Source organism: Amyelois transitella, chromosome 7, assembly GCF_032362555.1.
Source record: "Amyelois transitella isolate CPQ chromosome 7, ilAmyTran1.1, whole genome shotgun sequence".
Classification (NCBI taxonomy): domain Eukaryota; kingdom Metazoa; phylum Arthropoda; class Insecta; order Lepidoptera; family Pyralidae; genus Amyelois; species Amyelois transitella.
The window spans coordinates 2,042,445-2,056,260 of NC_083510.1; the positions used below are offsets into that span (position 1 = coordinate 2,042,445).

The 13,816-nt window shown below is 35.6% G+C and overlaps 1 protein-coding gene across 1 annotated transcript in view; it reads right to left on the bottom strand.

Moving 5' to 3' along the window:
• The window catches only part of LOC106143528 (uncharacterized), a 58,497-nt gene that overhangs the window by 41,991 nt on the left and 2,690 nt on the right, over positions 1-13,816 (bottom strand). The window contains exons 2-3 of the mRNA XM_060945313.1: positions 13,070-13,179; positions 12,600-12,730 (exon numbers count right to left, since the gene is read on the bottom strand). Coding sequence (XP_060801296.1) covers positions 12,600-12,730; positions 13,070-13,177 — 239 coding nt within the window. The 5' untranslated portion in view covers positions 13,178-13,179. The remainder of the gene's footprint in view (positions 1-12,599; positions 12,731-13,069; positions 13,180-13,816) is intronic.

The following is a 13,816-nucleotide window of genomic DNA, read 5'->3' on the forward strand; positions in this document are numbered from 1 at the left end:
TGTTTGTTTCTCATTTCGCCGACAATCGATACAGATGACACGCTTAGGTTATTATATAAATACCTCTATCTGGCTCTCTCTCTCATATCTGCATATACCCGGTTACACACTCCAATGCAGCGCTTCGGGGCTGAGTTACACCCCTTCCCATTTTTCTCTTTACTTCGTCCGGTTTTCAGTTAACGACCATCTTTCACGATGACGCTAGCATTATAGATTAAATGTTTATAAACTTTAACAGCTGTCAGTGAGCTCGCATGATGATATATGTGAATTAGGCGAAAGAACTACGCAGGGATCACGGCTAGTGAAACGATTTGGTTTTTTGTCTACCCCTTCAGAAAAGGGGTGTGACCTCAGTGATGTGAAAGACACAAGCTTATGCTTGTGTCTTTAGCCTTATCCTAAGAAACCTTAATGAAACAACCCTTTTATTGTTTTTTCTGAAAATTCTTGAACAGTGTCTTACAACCTTAGGTACTCTTTATTTCACGCAGCGCTTGCGCATTACCATATTTCCCACACATCATTACTCGGAAGTCAAATTATGTTTATCAAACATCCCTAAGGGTCAGTTCATACGAGTATGGTTAAAATTCAGCGCGGCTCGACAATACATGATTATTCTTCTTGAAGATGATGATGATAACCAGTAAGCTGTGTTTCCAAAGGTGAAAAGCAAATACTTCGAACTCTTTGAAAATATACGAAAACTTAAGCTCCAATTGAATTTTAAGTACTTAAACCGTTCCATATACAATCTAAATATTGTCTCCTATTTTATTGATGCCTCTCAGTGTGCACCGACCTTTATGACGACATTCGTAGATAGACTTTATCAATTTCTCATCCGCATTTCTATTCAGTGTTGTGTACTTAAGATAACAACTACATATTTATTTAATGCGCTTGTAATATATTAGTGCCATCATAATAGGAATTGAGCTCATTGAAGATCTGGGTTAATTATTTGCATACAGTTCAGTACAAATGGAATAGTACTGAGGATGCTGAAGACGAGGCAAAGTTTAAACCAAAATGTGGCAAAGCGGACTCCGAACACTCAAACAATCTATACTAATATTATAAAGCTAAAGAGTTTAATTGTTTGTTTGAACGCGCTAATCCAGTTCCTGAGAACTACTGGTTCGAATATTGAACTGGTCTATTCAACACAAAAAATTATTTTTGTGTTTAGCCTATATAACATCACGCTGCAACTATACGAAGCAAAGAAATAATGGAAAATGTGAGAAAAAAAAAACGGGGAAAATTATTCATCCTTGAAAGCTTCAATGATAACTATTCCACGCGGACCAAGTTGCGGGCACAGCTGGTCATTAATATGTAGCACAAAATTATAAAGCGGAAAGAGTAATCACATGACACAGTCTGATATGTTTTATCGTCAATGGGATATATAGAGTTATTCAGTAAACATAGGGCTAGACTGTACATCGAGTATTTTTTTAAATAATCAATATCTTAGTCCCTTTACCCATTTGATTACAGTATAAGGAGAAGGAATGCGACTTCTATGCGATATCTTTTCCTGACCCCCCGGACCTTCATTGAAGCAGTCGATGAACTCACGAGGAATAAAAAAAAAATTGCAACATGACTCGAGCAAGGTAAAACATAGAGTTCTAGGCTAATACAAATTTGTATAATTCGCAGTAAATGCAAATATGTATAAAATTATGCAATAGTCGTAGGTACAGTTATAAAGATGTTTATTTATGATAACAATGTATATATGTGAGAAAACAAATAATTGTGGTGCAAGAAACGTAGTATATTACATAAAGCTAATTCGTACTTAGAAAACGATACATGAAGTCACGTCTATATCTTTTGCGGAGTAGACAGTGCCAACAGTCTTGAAAAGAAAGACCACGTTCAACTGTAAGGCTTTATGATGGAATTAAGATTCAAATATTGACAGATAGCTAGCCCATCGCCTAAAAGAGGAATCCAAGTTTATATAAGCTTATCCCTTAGTCGGCTTTTACGACATCCATGGGAAAGATATGGAGTGTTCTATTCTAAAGTGCCGGAAACCACACGGCATCAAGATGTCGTACCTATAGTTAACATTGTCTCTTCTTAATTTTTTAACTAGGAGTGTGCTAGAGTTGGTCAGAATCTTTAATAAAATAAAATAAAAAAATAAAGAATCATAGTTCAATTTATAGTGTCTGCATACTTACGTGTAGTTATTCTCATTACACGTCTTGAACACTTATTTATCAAAAATTCTGCCTTAGTCCTTAAAGAAAGATAAATCCTGTGCTTTGAACGTGACATCAATATTTGCCATAACGCAAGTATATTATTTCTGAGATATCACTAGATACCAAAGGCGAAACTTTTCCAATATCAATATTTGAAAAGTTTCTTGATACAAAGTGTTTTCTTTTTTCACCCATATGTCACCATCAATCATCTCTAGCCATTTCTCTCCTAATCCATTTGGTAAGTCAGTCAGTTTTCTCTTGCGCTTTATTCGCTAAATCTATTCCCATATTAATGTTTTTATTCTAATCGAGAAATGGCTACAATTCCTAGGGCACACTCTTAGACCTTTTTCGATTGCAATAACTAATCTTTTAACTACAGGAATAAGATCTGTTTTAATCACGATCAAAGGTTATCTATCTTGACTAATCTATCTTCGGATTTACTAATAGTACAAATTTTTGGCGTCAACATGTCTATTTTAAGACCAGGCAACACAAAACCGAGTAGATGTTGTTCATCAATGAGAGGGAATGCATTTGTTTACTCTTTACCGTCCATCAGTTGGAAGGTAGCCAATGGGCTAATGGACGGCGTCACCCGTATCAGGAGAGTACAGATTCTTTACAGAAGTTGTCATATCACTAAGGGTATGCTTGACTATAAGGGTGATATCATCGATGTTAAGACTTTGTGATAGTATTTGACAGGTGGATTGAACTATGTACATACAGTATACGTATAATCTATTTGTACACGAAGTATTAGCAGGTATCAGTGAAATGATGGCAGTACCCCGCATTAGATTAGGCATAATGCACAAAGTATAGTCGGAGTAGTCTAAAATTAGGGGTGAATACCAGTCAAAAAGACCAAAAGAGTTTCCTTCGTTTAGAAGCCACCTACACTATTAGACAAACAAAAATAACTAGACAAATATGCATCAGAAGATCCGCTCTCTAATGATAATGTAATCCTGTTAATTATTTAGGAAACCACATGGTCTGTTTACTACACCCTGGCATTTGGAAGTTTGCCAGCCGGCCGGCCAAATCTGAACATTTATGTTGTCGCGCTTCGAGTAGGACGCTAAACTTATAGCATGTTACAGTCTAGATAATGTAAGATATTAGGGGAAATGGCAGTCATTTTGCAGAATTATTTGGAGCCCGTTACATTAGCATGAAAGTGGAACGAACTCTTGTTCTGAAGACTTCAAGAACAACTGTTTGAAACATTTGTAAAAACGTTTGTAAAATTTTGAAACATATATATATTCAGGACGGACAAAACAAACAATTACACTGCATGGTACATAAATTAAACAAAATTTGATTCTATGGACGCTGCGCAGAAGATTTTATATGGAAAACTGCTATTGCGCATACCGAAATTGTCAAATTCTAGGGTCTACTTATTTACTTAAAATACTCTTAAGCTCTTAAAGCTTAAGAGGGCAGACTACAGTCTACAGACTACAATGCTAGTACATATCAACAAAATATGGAATGTAATCGATAAAATCAATAGAAACATAATTACAGGCTGTCGGTGAACGACTGACCTATAACCTAGTTTGGACAGACTCAATACTTCTTATTATATTTGGGATCAATAAAGTTACGTAATGCGTTCCCTAGTACCTAAAATAACACGCGAGTGATTAAACAAGAATCGAAACATACCTACGTTTGTCCATTAGTCATCTAATAATCCGTCTTGAGAATTCACGACAAGAGACTGATGATAAGTGTATGTAAGATGAAGTAAAAGATGAACAAAATACAGCGATCTTGTCAAGTGGAAAACTTGTATTTGTAACCTATTTCTCCAGAAAAGAATCGTGATCAAATATTTGTTTGAGAACATAGATAAAAGTAGAAACCACACAGTCCAAAAGTATAAAGAAGTTATTGATCGCGACTATGATGTATGTATATCATAACAATTAGATCGTTGCCAATGACCAGTGGCGCCACTCTTGTTTAACAAAATTCTTCTAGAAATAGATCAATGTTTATTGTAATGTTCGATGACGCTTTGTTCAACTGTAATGTGTGCTTTCTCATGTTTATATCACTTCATCCATTCTTAATACAGTGGTGAGAATATTTATTGCCATAGATAATTCTTACGACAGAAAACCATTATGTACATATTAAGGACAATAAATATTCGGATCTCCTTGCTTAAATAAATAGGAATAATTATTGCATAGCAACTAGCATATTTTTCAAATTACTCTCATTACGTTCAATGACACCTATTGACTCGCAAAGTATCAGAGAGTACAATGATCTCTCTTACTTCTGCCAATACAGACAAACCGATTGTTTATTTATAAATAACCGTCACGACTAGAAGTTAAAATTATAAGTTCAATGTCAAACAACATTTCCTTGCAGGTGTAAAGTAAAATGTTTTGCCAATATCTTTATTAATTGCTATATGTCACTATTTGAATCTCAATTCTATCATTAAGCCAAATAGCTGAACGAGGCCATTCAGTCTTTTCAAAACTGTTGGCTCTGTCTACTCCGCAAGGGATATAGACATGACTATATGTATTTATGATCCGGAATATCACCAGGGATCAATGAACATTATCAGCAAGATACATGCACGTTTACGCCGCGTGAAGATGAAGATGATAATAACAATAACAACATCGGTGGTCAATAACATAACGCTGATAATGGTACTTAACGAAAAGTGTTACATGATATTATTATGTTTATCAATAAACTATGAGATAAACTTCCGACACACGTGTATTGTAATTGTTTGTAAGAATATTGTAATACAATGCAAATTTAACATTTTGCGAAAATTTGTAATGACTTAATGTAAATCACTTGGCTTAAAGACCAGTTAACATTTAAATTCAAGCCGAAGTTTCATAACAACTCTGTTGGAACATTTTCTTTAGTATGTCTCATTCATAGGGTATTTCAGTCAATAACTGCATTGACGTAATATCTGACGCCACAAATGTTGACCTTACGAATGATCCCTAATTCTTTATTTTACTACTGATACAATAAGACGTAATATCCATTAATCATGTTTACAATATGGATATAAAAACAAGCTTACATTTTCACTGTAGTAGGAGATATGATAGACAGACATGCCCTAGACGCGTGATATCACCGTGTGGTATTTTATCAAGGCCCATCAGGTAACATAATCTTATAAGCAGCTTAACCAATGCTGGCGTCGTAATACAGAATTCGTCCTTGCAAAGTAAAAAAATTAGCTAAAACGAAGACGAAAAGGGATAACACACTGAAGAACCCCTTCTTCAGTGTGTTTAAGCAAGATTTAAATTAATGATTTAGATTTGAGTTGACCCATTGAAATTATCAGAGAGAGAAAGCAAAGCATAAATTTATGTTCGTGGCTTTTGAGTGCCTATGTAGAGGAATTAATTTACACTATTGTTGCTTAAATGTAGTACTTTAAAAAAAAAATAGAAAAAAAAGAAAACTTCTAGAATCAAGCAGTGTTTCAGACTATTTTTAAACAATGCGCATGTGACTGATCACACGATACGCTTACATGATATGAAAATTTATTCTCATACATCTATTTTAATGATGTCTTTCATCATCTTGAGTCCACAATAATTCTTGTCTTTCTGTACATGTTTATGGTCAAGGTAGACACATTGATTCGTAGCCTAGTCATCTTAGTGACTAAGTTAAATGCTATTAATGTTTAGAACACATAATTGGAACATAGTCATTGAAATTTTAAAAGGAATTTGAGACACAGGTGAGGAGAAGATTGAGAAAGTTCTCAACTAAGTACAGAATTAAGGTAATTTTTCAAAGATTGTCTGTGTGGTCATAGAATAGATCGTCATCTAAAAGCTAGTTCAAACCTACTTCCAAGTGATGCTATGTATTAAACTCTTATTGTTTTTAATAAATACCTTATTAACACACATTGCGATTCACATAATAATTTCTTTACAACATAGCCATAAACATTTACCAGCTATTCAGATGACAAATATAAGACCAGTAATAAAGATAACTGCAATTTGCTCATTGTGAAAGCCACTGTTTGTTCGCGTGTCAAATTGTATGCACGAGGGATTGACATACGAGATGGGTGAACCTTTGGAGTAAACAGACCCCGAAACGAAATGAGATCAACTTATGGCCATTAACTTAAGAAAGGTTAGGTAGTGGATCTCTGTTCTGGAGAAGCTAAGGATGCAAGCGCGAATACACTCAAGATGATAGATAGAATATCATATTCATTCATACATACATATAATCACGTCTATATCTCTTGCGGGGTAGAAAGAGCCAACAGTCTTGAAAAGACTGATACGCCACGTTCAGCTGTTTGGTTTAATGATAGAGATGAAACATATAATCTGTCGAAAGCCTCACAGCTTAAGATGGATCCTGCTATACCTAAAAACGTGAATATGGTAGAAAGAATTATGAAGAAAATGGCAATATGCATTAAAATACTAAAAAGGTAATTACTGAAAGGTAAAGGAGATAGCAATGTACAATCTACAGCTATATAACCTATTGCTGAAACATAATTCACGTTACGCACGATGTGAACGACAATAAAATGGCTGGAGCATTTGACGCAATTCACAGAATCGTGCAATTTCCAAGTTCCTTTGGCTCGTCGTACGCTTTCTATGAAATGTTTGATGTAGATTGTGTTTGTAAACTTCACCACCAACATTCCCAGGGACTCTGCATATATTTTTTAAATATGTTTGTTGAATCGGATATATTTTTACTAGAACTTATTTTTCGGGATAAAGATCTAACTATATATATCTATAGACTATAATGAAAAGTCGTGGCGCAATCAACTTCTATAAGTGTTATACGAGTATGCTCTTCATACATAACATTACCCAGAAGATTCGTTACATTCGGATGATTCAAGATCTGATAATTCATACGAGTACAATACAAGCTCTGCCTAGGATTTTGTATCTTTGATACATGTTTTGTATCATAGATACAAAATCCTTTGGAATTATCAATTTAGCGTTATCTCATACCTAGGTCAGCTTGTAGATAAGATAAACTCAGACTATCTTTCGGTTGTTATAAATTAGGATAAAATCGAGAGAAATTAAGTTATATTAAAAAAAAGAGTACCTATCACATCAATTTAAATTATCGTAGCAAGAAGCCATAAGAGGGTGTAGTTTAGAATACTAGTCGTAATAGTTATGCAACCCAATTCCTTGTTACTCTTGCTATAGATATCTTATAAATACCATTAGATAGATTCTTAAGATTTAGATTACAAAAATAACCCTAAAAACGCGTCATCTAAAATTTGTTTTAGCCCGACTTTGTTTTATAGAAAGATATCAACCGACCCGATCGTATATGGAATAAGGATAGACATACACACACAATGAATCCGTAGAAGCTATTCCACATAATGTCGTGACGATACATCTAAATAAATATAGTATCGGACCGACCTCCGACGGTGCTAATCAATTCAATTAACGAGTAGAAGACTTGTGATATGGAGTACGTAATTGTCAATCTGTAACACCATCGACTTGACCATTCATGTCGATTTTATTTCTATAATAGGCGCATTGTTGGAAGAATGTTGAATGGCTTTAATTGATTTACACTGATTGGTGACATAAAGACAGAATATTAGTAATAAAACGGTTTAACATCCGAATATCTAGCCGATACTGAGATAAAAAAAAAATCTGCGAAATTAAATTACTGTATAAATCTTCAAAAAGTATTAAAATATTTTAGTTTCAAAAATTCACATATATTATTTGCATAACATTAGTTTTACAGGTTTATTGAACTACTATATACCTATTTAACTATATCAATCTAACAAAAGATATATGATTATCACTATCTTGATCTAGATCAAAGATATCACTGCAAACAAACATCATAACTACGAGACCTTGAATTAAAGACTTATTCATATCAAGCGATTTGTTGCGGCTAGCCGCGAGACGTCGTTTGTTATCACAACTGCGATATTATTTACATAGAGCGAGCATTATAATTTCTCGAGGGAAAATCATATGAATCATGAGATTTTAGGCGAGAAATTTCAATAATCTCACAAGAACTTATGAATGGTAAACTATTTATACGTAATCTAAAATAATTTATCACAGTAAACATAATTCAATAGAACATATAGGTTTATTCAAGTTAAAAAAAAATTACTCATAAGCTGATAGGTCTACCGGTTTGTGTTAAGGTCCTTAAAGTGGCCGTTTAAAAAAAATACTGATAAGGAAACTAAACCCATATTATACATTAACACCGTACCATAAAATAGCAGGATAGTTATTCCTATATTATAATCCGACATTTTCTGGCGGCGGCCATCTTGGACCTATTTCAATCTCAACAAAATGGATGAAATATGACATATACTAGCGCCACTAGCGGCGGATTCATAGAGTTAGCTCTTATCGATCTTAAAACCCATACTATATACAAATACCTACATTTTGTGACCACGCCTCTTTCCCAGATGGGTAGACAGAGACTAGATCTTCTCACTACCCACGATCCCTGCATACATCTTTTGCTTTATCACATGAACTAGAGATAGAAAATTTAATTTCTCGTTACATCTTACAAAACATATTTTTTCTTTGTACAATAGACACAACGTTGTGATACTTTGTACCAACAGTCGTACAAGTCAATTCATCCTTTTTACTTTAGTATAATGAATGACAGTGAATATGGAATCCAGCTAATGCAACTATGTCAATTGAAAATGATTACGTATACGATGACTCCTTGGCGTTCCATTCCCGGAGAAAAAGATCTAGAGCTTTCCATTTGCACGTGGCAATCTTTAATTGCACTTCGTCGATTGAGGGTACTCATGATATGGCCTTTCTTCAGAACGCCCCCGCCCCGATTTAATATAAACTTCTTAAGATATTAAGTTTAACTTCTCTTTAAACGTTCCCGCATTTACACCCGCTTTGTATATTTGCATAGTTAACTTCTCTTGAATTCTAGTCTCCTTCCCGCAGGGGCAGGCAGAAACTTCATATTTCCACTTTCCTTGCATTTAATGCATTCGTTTCATCCACATTCATGCAAGCTCATCGGTTCATCCAAGCATCCCTTTTTGTAATTTTTTTTGCAAACCAGTAATTTCGCGACAGCGTTTAAAAAAATATTAATATCACTTACCTGATTATTGCTTAATAATATTGACACTGCTGTATCGTACGTTCCACGTAAGAACAAATACACCGTCATCGGTAGCGTCATTACCAATTGTCGGAATGTTCGGTGAGCGCGGAGGTAACAAGACTACTGGGAGGTGCCCGGTGAAGTCAACGCATCCTCCAAACACTAATCGATCAAAACCTGGAGTTCATTTGCCATGCGTGCAACGGTGCAACGAGACTATCTGGACCTAGGTATTGCTATATCTGATTTCGATTCGTGCGCGCCTGGCGTCCATTTTGGGTTGGGCGGGGTTGTGCTGAGAGCTAACAAAGAAACCCTAGGGCATTTGTTCAAAGCAAATGAAAAATCAATAAAAGGACGAATGTGTAATTGAATATAAATAAACTGATAGAAGATTTGCATTGAGATTAAGAAAGTGTATAGACACAGACAAGGCAAAGCACATAATTATAATACTACGTAGCTACGAAAATTTGAATTCAATTCTCCTTCAGCTAGTTTTAATAATATGTGGTCCATCCAAAGATGTCCTTTTGTTGAATCTGACCATTGATATCCAGGTCGCCTTGACAAAAAGATGTGGTCAAGAGCACATACATCCAAAATGCGCAGTTCATACATTGGGTACTCGCGTCGCAATTTTACAATAACCGAAACGTCAAAGGTGCATAATATATTGACCAACTGCGTAGTTGAGATCCTATCTCGATTGGTGGGACCATTATCTACTTGCTGGATGAACAAATAGGGTCATACGTTTTTGATTGAGCTTATTAATATATCAAAATTTAATGTTTGATATTGAAGAAAAAAAATATATATATACAGATAACTTTTGTGGAATAATATACAATTGATGCGTGGTGTAAGTACGAAGGAACCCAAGATTTGATTAGTTCCGAGGATCGCATCCAAAGCGGTAACATAATATATCATGAGAAACTTTCCAGATATGAAATCTCTGAAACTATCAATAAATAATAGTTAATATGTTTCACATTAGAATCAACGCCTGCTCTTCGTCAGGAAGAATGAACGTCTTACACATTTCTAGCAGTTACACTAACCGATCCATATCAAATTATACATGCGAGTTTACCCCAAAATCGACATTGCATGAAGAGTTATAAATGGGGATGAAGCGAAAGAAGTATGTAGGGATCGTGGCATGGTGTAAAGATGTGGTTTCTTCCTACCTCCCCCCCGAAAAAAAGCATAATTTTATGTATGTATGAGTTTACGTCGACGAACGTGCCACAATCGCGTGTCATTCACAATCGAGACTATTCATAAAGCCCTTAGAAGCGTGACATAATAAAAATTATCGATTTTCGGGTAACCGCTGGCACGCTGCCAGAGAAGGTTTCGGTTGTTCCCTGAATTTGGCCGCTTGCCAAAACAATATATCAAGTTTTACTTGAAAAATGCAAAGCATCACGGTGTAAATGGGAATTGCTGAAGGTCGTGTCCTTGAAAGGTGGTAACCAAGATATCCAAGAATTCTGTGCAAGTGGATTAAAGTCTAGTTTAGTTCTGATGTTCAGCTGCTTAAAGATATTCTTCATTATTTTGTTCAGTTCAGTCCATGTTATGTAGAGTATTCTTCCCCAGCATAACATTTCAATGACTTTTTTCGTTCTATAAAAGAAATAGTCCACGAGTCATTAAAAAAAATATAGGAATACGAGCAACGCAAATTCTATACAAGACTTCAGAAAATAATTAATTTGGTAGAATAGAAACGAGACTAATTGGTCTGAACGTAACTTGGCAACGGCCGAACCGTTCCAATATCCGATGTTAAAATCAATATCCCTAATAGAGATATTGCGTGAAACGAAAAACGAATCGGTCGCGTGTTTTGTAAAAATCTCCAAGAGATAAGTGTCAGATTTTGTAAGTAGTCTTAAACAGACTATGATTTAGGGGAGGAAATTAAGTCAAAAAGAATAAAAATATATTAAGTCGAATCAAAGCAGAAGAAGATTACACATTAACTGTGCACAACTAAAATGACCTAATTGGCAATTTGACAAGACTACTGGAATTTTCAGTTTCCAAGTTACTGCAAATATTATTCATCTCGGTTGCCCATTATACTCTAGAAAATTGGCAACAAGAGTCGCTTCTTACATTTCAAGACGTCTGTCCGATTTGGTAACTATCGTTAGGAGGCTGGTTCCTAATCAGGTGATGTGGACCCCTTTTCAGTGAATTTCTACATTGAGCTGTACTCCTTCAGCTCAAAGATAACGAAATAATCAGGAAACTGGATATAAAACCATAACCCAATATGTGTCAGACTGAGCGTCGTTCCTATAAAAATCAATTAAGGACCATGGTCTAAGGCGTGTTCCGGGATCCTCTCCAGAGCGTGAAGATGCAAGCGGGCGCCGGACCTAACGCCAGGATAAAGAACAAGAATACACTTGTCTTATTAACGTTCTTAAATAGGTTCGCTGGTTACGGAATCTTTTCTCTTACCTATTGTAGTAATAGTTATAAGTCGCTGAAGCGTAATAACAACTTATAGGAGACGTTTGATCGATTATGCAGACATGCAATATCCATCAAGATGCGATATGTCGTGACAGACAGCAATAAAAGAGAACAGACACAGACAATGACCTTGCCATGTCCTATGCAAATTATCTTGTTTTTGCCATCTTCTCTCCCGATTAACTTTATCAAGATGGGTATGTAAATCAAGATTTACTTACATAAATAATTAGTTAACAATCGTATCAAGTATTTATGTAAGGAGATAAGGTAATAGATAAATAAGATTTATACAGTACAGGTGAAATTTAAAAAGTTGTAAATACAATCAAAAATTGATCGCAACATTTAAAAATAGAATAACTCCCATCCCTTTCCCGTGGATATACTTAAGACCTGATTATAGAAATAATCATATACGAGTATATTCGCTTAGTGCAATAGTTGTGATCTAGGCTGGGTAAGACTCCCCTTTTAACAAAGTAAGAAGGAAGTTACTTCCTGTAAATATCTGACTTACTCTTGCATTTTGGATGTAGTCGGAAAGAAAAAAGCGGCGGAACAAACTACACTGTTTATTTCGGATAAATATAGGATAGGTGCCTTAGAAATTCGTTTATAAATATTCCAGTTGTTCTTAAACTATCTTACCTGAGCTGAGCGCAGTAGAATTGATGCGGGATGGCGGTCAACACGCCTGCGCCGTCGCCGGTGTCGTTGTCGCATGCGCACGCGCCGCGGTGCTCCATGCGGTTTGACAGCACTTCGGCATCGCGGACGATCTGTTGGGTAAATAGAATTTTTAAACTTTTTGCGGTAGTTGATTGTTAAAAAGTGGGGAAATCTATGAATGCATGGGAACTCCCGTGAAAGTTCAATACAACTGTATTGTATTTTTTCACTAATTGATAAGAAAACACGAATAGGTCAAACCTCTACCTATAACGAGTTTCTCACTTATAATAATTTATTTTAAAAGTTCTGTCAACATACATACATACATAAAATCACGCCTCTTTCCCGGAGGGGTAGGCAGTGACTACCTCTTTCTTTCCTTCGCTTCATCCACTGTCAACGTTCGTGAATAAGGGGTCTATATATTTGTCGATGGTGATACTCACTTTATGACTGCGTTTCCCGTCGATAGCAACAACAAAACCGACTCCGCAGGCCTCGTGCTCGTTCTGAGGGTCGTACAAGCCTTGCTTGGCCGGCCCTTCCCACTCCATACCTGTAAAAGTTACTTTTATATAAGAAAGTTATCCTTCTGCTACGCAGATACTCCCACGGTAAGGGAAAGCAACGTCAAACGTACAAATTCAAATAATTGGATGAGTAACCATGATCAAAGATGGGTTGGTTTTGCAGAGTCGCTGAGGTCAGCCTAGATTCTAGGCTGCAGGCATTGCATAAGTACCTATATTAGCTGCTCTAGGATTGTGATCACTTAGTCAGAAGGTGGAAGAGGAAGTTAAAAGTTTCTAGTAATAACTTGAACTGTATTGCTTAACTATTACAAAATTACTTTTTGGTGGACCTCTCTTTTTTATTTTGATTTTTCTCTACTTAATTCCATTGGATAGAGTCTGCTAGTAAATATAAGAAAAATAGGTAATATCGGAATCCTTACGGAAACCAAATGATCTCGATGTCTCTTGTCAAACTCGTAATAGAACAAAAGGGGAATCCCCTTTTGGTAATCTTTGCGCTTATATTTAGCTTTTTGCGTCGTAGTTATTCGACCGGTAATTAATTACATTATTCTGTAGTAGGTCAGATAAGCTTTCAACGCCCTTTGAAGGTTGACTAGCAGACGTCATCTCACCTTGCCCTACAAATGGTGTGATGTTATCTCAGTTCAATGACAC